This window comes from Fulmarus glacialis, unplaced genomic scaffold (assembly GCF_000690835.1).
Source record: "Fulmarus glacialis isolate BGI_N327 unplaced genomic scaffold, ASM69083v1 scaffold15495, whole genome shotgun sequence".
NCBI lineage: Eukaryota > Metazoa > Chordata > Aves > Procellariiformes > Procellariidae > Fulmarus > Fulmarus glacialis.
In genome coordinates, this window is record NW_009211303.1 from 4141 (window position 1) to 14700 (window position 10560).

Genomic DNA, 10560 nt, shown 5'->3' on the forward strand with positions numbered 1-10560 from the left:
GATGGTAAACAAGAAGCTCCTGTCACATGCACTCTAAGACAGGAGTACGCTTGGGAGCTCTAGCGTACAGTACAGCTGAGGGCTTGAAGTGAAATACAACACTAAGAGCTGAAACAACGTGTGTTTAATTTTCCGCAATGGTTTCCCTTCTGATTCAGAGGGGTGATGGCCCCTAGCACTACAGATGCCTTAGAAAATTCCCGGGGGGCCGCAGACCACACTGCTGCTCCGGCGAGATCCAATGGAAGGTCGCCTTTGTCAGCCTTCCTGGCAGTAGGCTGCCCAGAACTGACACAAATCCCTCAAAGACTTAGGAGATCATTTGGGTTTGCCCTTGCCAGTACTTGGGTGTCATGGTTTAACCCCAGTTGGCAACTAAGCACCACACAGCCGCTCGCTCACCCTCCTGGTGGTGAGCCCCAGTGGGATGGGAGAGAGAATTGCGAAAAAAAGCTAAAACCCATAGGTTTTATAGGACAGCAAAAGAAGAGAGAATAATAATAATAAAAGAATGTACAAAACGAATGATGCATAATGCAGTTGCTCACCACCTGCTGACTGATGCCCAGCCTGTCCCCGAGTAGTGGTCGCTACTTCTCGGACCACACCTCCTAGTTCATATACTGAGCATGACATCATATGGTATGGAATGACTCCGTTCGTCAGTTGGGTCAGCTGTCCTGGCTGTGCTCCCTCCCAGCTTCTTGTGCACCTGGCCAAGCATGGGAAGCTGAAAAGTCCTTATTAAGCACTATTAAGCACTACTTAGCAACAACTAAAACATCAGTGTGTTATCAACATTATTCTCATCCTAAATCCAAAACACAGCACTATACCAGCTACTAGGAAGAAAATGAACGCTATCCCAGCCGAAACCAGGACATTGGGCACAACAAAAATGGTTTTGGTTTATATTATATAGCCGGTCATTTATAGATGTGTTACTTTACTTAGCTAGCAGAGGTAATACCCATGGTTCCTTAATGGTGTTTTAGTAGTTCCATGCAAGACAAGGACTCTGCAAACCAATACAATAAATATCCTGTCCTTCCCTAGACAAACAGATCGTTCTTTCATCACACAACCAATCTGGAGATTAAGTACTCTCCAGTACTTCACTTTCATTTAATATTTAGGCTTCAGATACAGGCATTCCAAAAGAGAAAGTTGTTTCCCCACCACAGAATGTCCCTTTATCCCATAATTTACAAAATCTTAGTGACCAGTATTGAGTACACAAGTCAGGGAAGTATTAAGGGCTATGGAAAAAACTTCCCAAAAGGAACACCTAAGTTATCTTGATTAATCATGGTAACAGACCTGGTTCCTCTAAGTACTCAAATAGTAATAATTTAGTATTTATTTAGTTTTGTTGCCTTATTTTGTCAATCAGATCAGAAATAGATGGCTGATGCTGGGAGAGAACTGGCATAAAAATGAAAAAAGGCAGCACCTCAGAGCTTATAAACAAACAGCCTTTAAAATTGTAAAAGATCTGACACTGAATAAATAATAGACACAGTTGATGGTATCTATAAAGTGCTGTGCAAAAACTAGATTTCATATTTGGCTTGTTACCAAAAGAATGTGTGGCTTGCCAATGACTCAGTATAGGAGAAAACCCTCCACTGTTACTGTGTCAGAGAGTACAGACTTATCAAACAGAAAAGCATGGAGATGTCAATGAAACTGTTAGTGATGAGTCATAAAAAGACAGAAATCTAATAGCCCAAGACTGAAAGTTAGCTAAGACTAAATGAAAGGCATACATCCAAGTACGTCAAGTTCAGATTATCTTTGTAACTCCTAAGAGAATGAATTTCTATCCTACACTAAAATTGAATGAATGCTCGTACCTCTGCTTTCCCTTACCTTGTACACTTGTACACTAATTTGATGCCAAAATTAGCAATTTTAAACTACAAAGGTAGTTCTTCATAGGGTTTTATGTTTTAAAATTTTATTCTCCAGGTTATACAACAAATTTCAACAATTTTTTTTTTCAGTATTTACAAACTGGCTTCTTACTCTTCCTGCAAGAAGTAACTCATTGGAAAAATAAGCGATTACCAAGGTATCCTCCCTCTGCCCAGTACGGGAGAATGAGCTGGGAGGAGGAAAAGAAGGGGAAAATAGTCTTTTGCACAATAAACTTCTTTTTTCAACATTGAATAACATGGTGCTTACTAAAAATTACTAGAGTAACATTGAATAACATGGTGCTAACATGGTGCTTACTAAAAATTACTAGAGGATTTCTTTGCTATGTTTTCCAAAACATTAATTAGCAAGGAGGTTTTAAACCTAGGAGTTGCCATGTGTCATAGTGTATAATCAGCATTTTCTAAAATGCAGTTAGTGCAAACCAAGCCAGAAGTGGTAGTATCTCGCTTAGTTCTACGCAAGCTAGATTTCTATGTTACGTTATTTTTCATGCCTGCGTATAAACTTTTTGAATACAAGTGAGAAGGTTCACCTTATTGTCACTCCGGAGATTAAAAAATCGCATAGTACTGTGCAGAATCAACATGACTGAGGAAGGTGCGGTCCTCGAGGATAGTTTTACATTAATGAATTATTGTCACCATTTTAAACACGGATAGAATTGAGTCTGGATAGCACATACAAAGCAAGGACATTCAAAACCTCCCCGTTTATGACTGCCCTTCATTTAACTTCTATGTTGCAGACACTTTCCACTCAGTATTTAACATTTTGTTTATCACAGTTTATCTAATACAGATCAAAAGCTATTCTCAGAAAATATTTACTAGATCTCAAAGAAATAGACCTTACTGAGATTGTCCTGGATTAGTTCTCTGACCCTTTCATTACTTTTTTTTTTTTTCTTTTTTTGTTTTGGTTTTGGTCATGATTAAGGGTAAAAGTCTCTAACTGAACTATAATTATTTTTTTTTAAATTTTAGCCTGGAAGAGTTGTGACTCTGGTTGAAGATCCTGAGGTATGGTACTCCTGTTCTGTCTCTGTAGCGTACAGAATATCCTGTTGCATTCCCAGCCTGTGTACTAAGTCTCTACTAATTTTTGCTTCTCTACAAGCAAATAACTGAGTTATCTTTAGTGCAATGAAAGGTCCTCTCAAAATTTCTTGGAGTTACACCAATGACTCTTGATTGTTTCAAATAAATCAATCAATCTAAACTAAGAAACTGGAAGTAGTTGGGTCTGTTATTACCAAAGGTATATTTTAAAGTATTTTCCAGAATAGTCACTTCAGGTATCCGGTTCTAAGATGCAGAATTTTACTTTCAGCATATGTATAGTGCTGACAATATGGCAATAATAGACCCCAGATGTTGTGTCAGAATGGTAATCTTGCCCTCCCAAAATAAAAACTGAAACAAGTCAAGATTACACTGCAGTCACAAAAAAGAAGATACCCTTGCCTTATTTTTTGCTACACAGATAAAATGCTTAAGGAATGAAATGCCACAACTGTGCTTTTGGTTTCTACGTAATATTGTGAAATTAGCTCCTGTTTAGAGAAAACAGCTGTTGGCCCGAGTCTACCATTCTTGCTTATCTTCCGACCTTTTCCCCAAGTCTCACTGAGACAGTGCAATGGAAGTGTTTGCAAGGGCAGTGGAGGGGAGGGAGGGGAGATGGAACAAGGCGTAGGCTTACAGTCATGTAAGCTGTAGGAAAATCAAGATTTTTCTGCTTATAGAAGTACTTAGGCTTACATTTTACCCATTTCTAATTCTGTTTGGTAGGAAAGAAGCTATCTTACAACTACCTGCGATTTTTTTTAGGGATCTTACCCACTAGAGAGCTCTTGGTCGGAGTGCTCACCAGCTATGACAAAAGCATTGAGCTAGGCTGGAGAAGCGCAGGGGAGGCTATTGCAGGATACACCTCGGATGTGATTGCTTTCCCACTCCCTCCTGATCCTCCGGGCCCCTCACATCCAGCAGTGCGCTCTATTCTGGCACCTTGCTGGGGACGGCCGCGATGGTCGTGTCCATCCAGCTTCACACTGCTCCAGGAGAGGGCATCCCCGCAGGTACTAGTGCCTACAGAGGGGCGGGAGGGAAGAAAGGATGGCACGGAAGCAGAGGGAGAGCAAGGCCATGCGACACAAGGCCGTAAGACACAGAGGATGGGTATTTTGGTAGTAGTTAGTTTTTATTTACAGTTGCTTATCTATACAATTATGATATTGCTGTCTTACCGATCTATTTCCCTGAAATAGCAGCCACAAAAAGAGGTAAGTTTAGCAGTAATCGAAAACTTCAACTGTTTTTTGCAGTTAGCAAAACCAGCAAAACGCAATACACTGTCTCTCATTGTGATTTTCTGTACGTTTCTAGCAGGGTTTTTTCTCACATTACTGTACTGCTGGATACCATTATGTTACACAGATGCCTATATAGACAAAGAATGCTTATGTTTGTTGTCACTCAGTTTGTATTGTTAAGCAAACTTATTCGTTACCATAGAAACTTTTTTCCCCCCTTAGCAAACCAGTTTTGTTTGGTTGGGTGTTTTCCCTTTTCTCCAGAGTCTGGTGTGGCCAGATAATCACACTTTACACATAAACATCAAATTATATGACAAGTCATTTGCTTTAATTTCAGTTACTCATTCTGCAGTTTAAAAAGGTAACCTTATTTCGAAGATACCTTAGCAGATTACACAATTATTCCCCTGCACGCAGACACCAAATACTGTGGTGACAACAGCAGTGGTACTTTTACTGGCAGTGCCAGCTCTCAGCTCTGTGCTAGCCTGCGTGTCCTTTTTCACTAGTGATACACACAGTGCAGCTTGGAAACATCTAGTTTAGAGAGTTATTTTAACTTGCTCCATTTGAATTTCTTTGCCAGTTAAGAGGAAACCACACAGAAGAAGAACATCATACTCCTTGTCAGATTTCTGGATTATAATTTTCCATCATCTGAAATAGGAATCCTCTATACTGAAAACTAAATGAATTAAAGCAGTAACTCTTAAAGTGTCTGCTTTAAATCCCTCTCTCCACCACACCCATATATATTTTCCTATCAACACCAAAGTAGGTCTGAATGGCAGATTTAACGCAATAGAGTAACATGCACAGAAGAGGCTGTTTTTAACACACGTTTCCTGCAGACAGCTGGAGTGAACCCGCATCCCAGAGGGCTGAGGGAAAGCAAGGAACCCATTTTTGTACTCATTAGTGCTGTTCCTGGCCACAGCACATCAAATGCTGTAATCACCTACAAAGGATGCAGTAGAAAATTACTCCTGATTGTTTCAGTAAAATGTCTTTGACTAACATATAGTCTGACTGCAAAATTCAACGCTCCTGAATTAACACCACCACGCCAGCATTGTCTGCTATCATGACTAAATACTAAGATCCAGTTTTAGGGGGAAAAAACCAAAACATTAATTACTTTGTCATCATTACTGTAGCACTGATACATATACCTACTTAGCTGCAGGAAGAATCGACATTTGATGTTGCCAGCAGACAAAACAGACTACCATTTATTTTAAAATAGCATTTGTCAGAAACAACATGTAGCCCTTAGTGAATAACAGACCATCATAATTTTTCTATGCTACTTCAAAAAAACCCATGCAAATCAATCCCTCTCACTGGTTTGCTTATATAAAATTTGGTAAGGGAGTATAACTAATTCACACCACAGTTAAATACTTCTTCAGAGATGTTATCTGTGAAGAGAATGAAGAAATATTCAGGTTCTCAAAGACGGTTATGAAATTTATCCTAACAGTGTTTGCTGAGGCGCTGGATATGCCATGTTTATTTGTGCAAAATGAAGGTTCATCTCTCAGCTTTTCCTCCTCTGATGCAGTTTCAGTGTGGTAATGTTACCACACTCATCCCTCCAAGTACATGTAACAGGTGTGACACCCAGGTCCTTAGAAATGAAACTGCAACTAAACAGAGAAAGGACCTGACCAAAATTAGTTTGAATTTGGCACTATTTAAAATGTTAATTTTCAGATACAGATTTTGTGAGGTCAGGAAGATACTTTGTATCCTTTTTGCCAGCTCCTTAATAGCCCATGCCAAGGCTATTTACTACTTCAAACTCAATTGCAACAAGAAATTGTTTCATAAGAAAGGCATCAGCGTTGGCAAGAAAGTGGATGATCAGTCTGCATAATTACCATTTTGACTGAAGATTTCCCAAAGAAAACAACCCTTTTAATTTGGGACTCCTTCTACAAACAGTGCGAGAAATACATATAAAAAGACTGAAAATTGAAGAAAATTTTTTTAGGAGAATTTTGCCTAAATACAATAGAAATACATTAATTTGTGAGTATCTTTATGAACACTGCTTGGATTTTCTTTTCTTATGTCCTTCAACAGGGGTGTGTATGGGGTGTTGCTTACAGATTGCCAGCTGGACAAGAATGTGAAGTAAAGGCGTACCTGGACTTCAGAGAGAAAGGAGGCTACAGGACTACAACTGTCATTTTCTATCCAAAAGACTCATCAGTAAAACCGTTTGATGTATTGTTATACATTGGAACTTGTGACAACCCTAACTACCTTGGTCCAGCACCTCTAGAAGAAATCGCTGAACAGATTTTTAATGCAGTTGGTCCTAGTGGAAGAAACACAGAATACCTGTTTGAACTTGCCAATTCTATCAGAAATCTCGTACCAGAAGATGTAGATGAGCATCTCTTCTCCTTAGAGAAACTAGTAAAGGAACTCTTGGAAAAGCATCAAAACCTAAATTGTCTATAAAATAACTTCTTTTAATGATCTTGCTTCATCTTCAGAGGAATGGTTTCATTGCACAATGGGTATATGACTTGGAGGCACGTTTCTCTGTACTATGCTATCTTATTTATTTTAGTATTGCATTCAGAATAGTAGTTGGTCATTAAAACATACTGCTACAAAAATCATTCTTTCAGAGGTCTATAGAAAGGGGAGCAGGGCAAACATTTTAGGTTTGAATTTGGTATATTGGGTTTTTATCCAAAGACTACATCTTTATGACAATCTCAAGAGAACCACTTAAGCTTCTCTTTGTTTGAAGATTTATTTTTTGTATTATTTCAGGTTTAAAATAAATCTTTAGAATATTTTTAAGATCAAAATCTGCATTCAGATATAACTCCCATTGATTTAAGTGATAGTTCATTCTGATTCAAGACCACAGGCGTGGAGCTCAGTGCAGCTAAAGACATAAATGTTAAGTAGTTGCTGTAAATTGCATAGTAAATGCAGAGTAGAACATTTATATCATCAAAGTTCAACTTCACTGAAATTAAGTTATTCCACTGAACTAGTCATCGTACCCTTTATATATTAGTTTGTCCTAAACGCAGAGGATAAACCATTTCATTGTCAAGGAAATAATTCTTTACCTTGGCTCATTATGTCAAGCCCCTGAAAAGAAGAGCACAGGGTACTTTGACACAAACAAGCCATTAACATATCAGTGCCTCATTTTATTTTTTAAGATTAATGTAAAGAATAAAGCCAAAATGTTAAAATTAACTAAGAGTATGACTTGAAGTCACAATGCAGCAAGAATGTTCAGAAACTCTCATCTTTGTTATTTGCCTTTAGATGCCATTGTAACCGCATCTCTTAAAAAATTCACCAATCTCTGAGGATAGATTTTAAGCCGGTAATTTTCAACTGCTGTTTCAGGGATTCACAGACAAAACGTAATTAAGAAAGGAACCCTCTTTTCAGTAATCTCACGTGTGTTGTATGGACATACAAAGAAAGAGGGTTGGAAAGCCACCAGTATAGGCTAGTGGGCTTACTTTATGCAAAACGTAAGCAAATGGATTTTCCGTCCCAGCAAGAACTTGTCTTGCTTCTCAAAAATTTAAGTTATTTTTGTTAACTTTTAACAAAATATATTTTTGTATGTTAATATAGGAAAGGTCCTATTTCAAACACCATGTAATGTCACATTTTCTCATACAGAGAACGTATAAGTGTTCAGTAGTAGCTTGGAAGCCTGTATTTTGTGTCAGTAATTGCAAACCCCATATCTTTCTACTATACAGGTTGTCCCTTTCTCCTCTTTATATTTTCCTGTTTTATACTTCTAATTGCTTGAAAATACAAGGGTCATCAAAATAACAAGCTGCTGTTATTTTACTTGGCCACCCACAAAAGCCAACAAGAACGTAAATGAATGTTAATAGGAAACGTTTGAGAAAGGCAGCTAGATGAGTAGAAAACAGGATATTAAAATTCAAACCTAAATTCGAGATAATTAGACCACTTAAAATATTTAACCAAAAAAGTATTTTTTACATACCAGATTATAATTTTAGTGTGCCTCTGGCATCTCTCAAGCATTGATTCATTGAGGGGAAAAAAAAAGTGTATTGGTTTTTAGAAGCTATTGTTTACTGTTAATAGTTGAATGCCACTATTTTAAGAGTACATGATGGGGTATCACTTGATGGACTACTCTAAACTGCAGAAGCAAATCCTCTGATCATATTAGCAAAATAATCATATGTAGTAAGGCCCCATTTTTCCATTAGCACACAAGTTACTTGCGAAATGATAGACTATCCTTTAAAGGTCTTGATTCTCCACTGCACTGTGCTGGTTTAAGATTGACATAACTTGGCGGAAAAGCAACTAATTCAGCTGCACAGTGGGAGAGGAGTATGAACTTCCAGGTGTCTGTACGTAATGACGGTCATTAAGATGTCCAAAGCGGGAGCTGAATGACTTCACACACCAAAGAGGGAGAGTGATAACCATCACCCAAATCTACATTAATGAACATGCTCCATTACGCATGCATTTATTCACCCTGACTTAAAGAGTAACTCTTAAGTGTTACTAAAAATGTAATGTATGATTTATTTCAAGAATATTTAAGTTTTGAAAAGAATAGTACCCTCAAAAAAACCCAGCCAACAACAGCACTTCCTTTCTTGTGCTTACTTCAGATTTAAGCAAGCTGCAGTAAAGTTAAAAATGTACAATGGCATGTCCACTCCACGTGTTTTTTAAAATTCTGTCCTCAAAGACTTATTCTTGTTCCTTAAAACAGGGCAGGGGATGCTTACACACAGTAATGATCCAAAAACATCAGTGATGATTCCCTCTTTAAAACTCTAATTAACTGTGTTGGGGCATTGTGATTTATGTATGGCTCTACATTTTGTATCTTTTAATTATATTCAGGACATTGTTGGTTCATTTACTTTCCAGATTCATAAAGCTTGCAATAAAGCTTGCAATAATATTGCAATAATATCTGTAACTGTACATTCCAGTTTGTGCGTACAACTTCAGTACAATAAAAATGCATCACATTTACTAATGGTGTTGGAGAAAGAAATTGCCAGAAATATTGTTTATTTGAAGTGTATCCATATTAGGATGAACATCAATGTGTGTCTTAATTGCATCTTGTTATAAAATGCTGTTAGATCTAATGATGAAAAACAGTATACAAGAGCTAGCTACTATTATGCAGTCTTAAACTGTGTCGAAATTAGGAATTAATTAAAGCACTGGAAATATAAATTTGTTCTTTGAGCCACGACTCTTCCTACAGCTTCAACCACCAACAAAAGCCCAGGATGCTTTCAGATCTGTTACTCACCACAAAAAAATTAACATACACTTTTTATATGCTTTTTTTTTCCCCCCTCCTGGTTAGAACTAAATCTAAGTTTGTGACAAATTATAGGGATTTTAGATACGGTTTCATTATACAGCCACACACACGAAGCTACCTCTAATCTTGTTTCCAAACAGTGTTTGACAAAACAATAGTCATATCTATGTTGTCAGATTTTACTCCCTGGGATCCACAGACTCAAATCACCGAGCAGTCAGCGTGGACCTCTGTCCTTCTGTGCATGGAGGAAGCAGTACATAGTAGTATGCAGCGATGGTCTTCCCTATGACGCTGAAAGGGATTACCATTGAGCAGTACATAAGCTGATATATCTGTAAACTATTTTGGAATCTCCCAAATAAAAATCCTATATTAATTTAAGTTACAGGAAAAAAATGTAAGGTTTGTACAAGACTGCAATAAGACAGTTTAATTTGATTCTGCTATAATGTGAATTCAAATAAAAAAGCAGATACTAAAAAGTAGCTTGTGTAATATCTGATATTCCTTAGTATGATCAATTAACCATTTGATAGCAACAGTCATTAAACATGCAATCATCTTCTGTGAAATTATGAATCTATAACCTGAATATGCAACATTTTACTTAATTTTTTTGTCTAGCTTTTGATAATAAGCACAATTCATACCCATTTTGACTGCCACTGACAAAATTAGTACGTCATCTGACTTAATCATAAAACTTCTGTAAATGGATTTGCATTTCTTAACACAAGAAAACTCATGGACAAGAGCAATCAGAACATTCTGTAATTACCAGATTCTTTGTAGCATCCCCAATAACGATTTCTGTCTTTCCTTCTTCAACCATTTCTCTGCTCCGTATTTCCCACGGACGAGCAAACAACAAAGATCTGGTGGGACTGGCCTAACCTGCTCTAATTTGGAAACTGTGCTGGGCATTCAAGTATTCGGGTATATGTGCGGGGGGGGG

At 37.6% G+C, this 10560-nt stretch overlaps 1 protein-coding gene across 1 annotated transcript; it reads left to right on the forward strand.

Annotated features, from left to right (window-relative positions):
• The first annotated feature begins 165 nt into the window (after positions 1 to 165).
• CHAC2 (ChaC, cation transport regulator homolog 2 (E. coli)) lies at positions 166 to 6733 on the forward strand. Its single transcript, XM_009577501.1, has 3 exons — positions 166 to 273; positions 2928 to 2963; positions 6350 to 6733. The coding sequence occupies exons 1-3, from the start codon at positions 166 to 168 to the stop codon at positions 6731 to 6733; spliced, it is 528 nt and encodes a 175-aa protein (XP_009575796.1).
• The last annotated feature ends 3827 nt before the right edge of the window (positions 6734 to 10560 follow it).

Bases quoted from the DNA above. Each gene is read 5' to 3' on its own strand.
- CHAC2 (XM_009577501.1), top strand. From the start codon at position 166: ATGGCCCCTAGCACTACAGATGCCTTAGAAAATTCCCGGGGGGCCGCA. The intron at 274-2,927 runs GTAGGCTGCCCA...TTTAAATTTTAG, and splicing joins CTTTGTCAGCCTTCCTGGCA to CCTGGAAGAGTTGTGACTCT. The intron at 2,964-6,349 runs GTATGGTACTCC...GTCCTTCAACAG, and splicing joins CTCTGGTTGAAGATCCTGAG to GGGTGTGTATGGGGTGTTGC.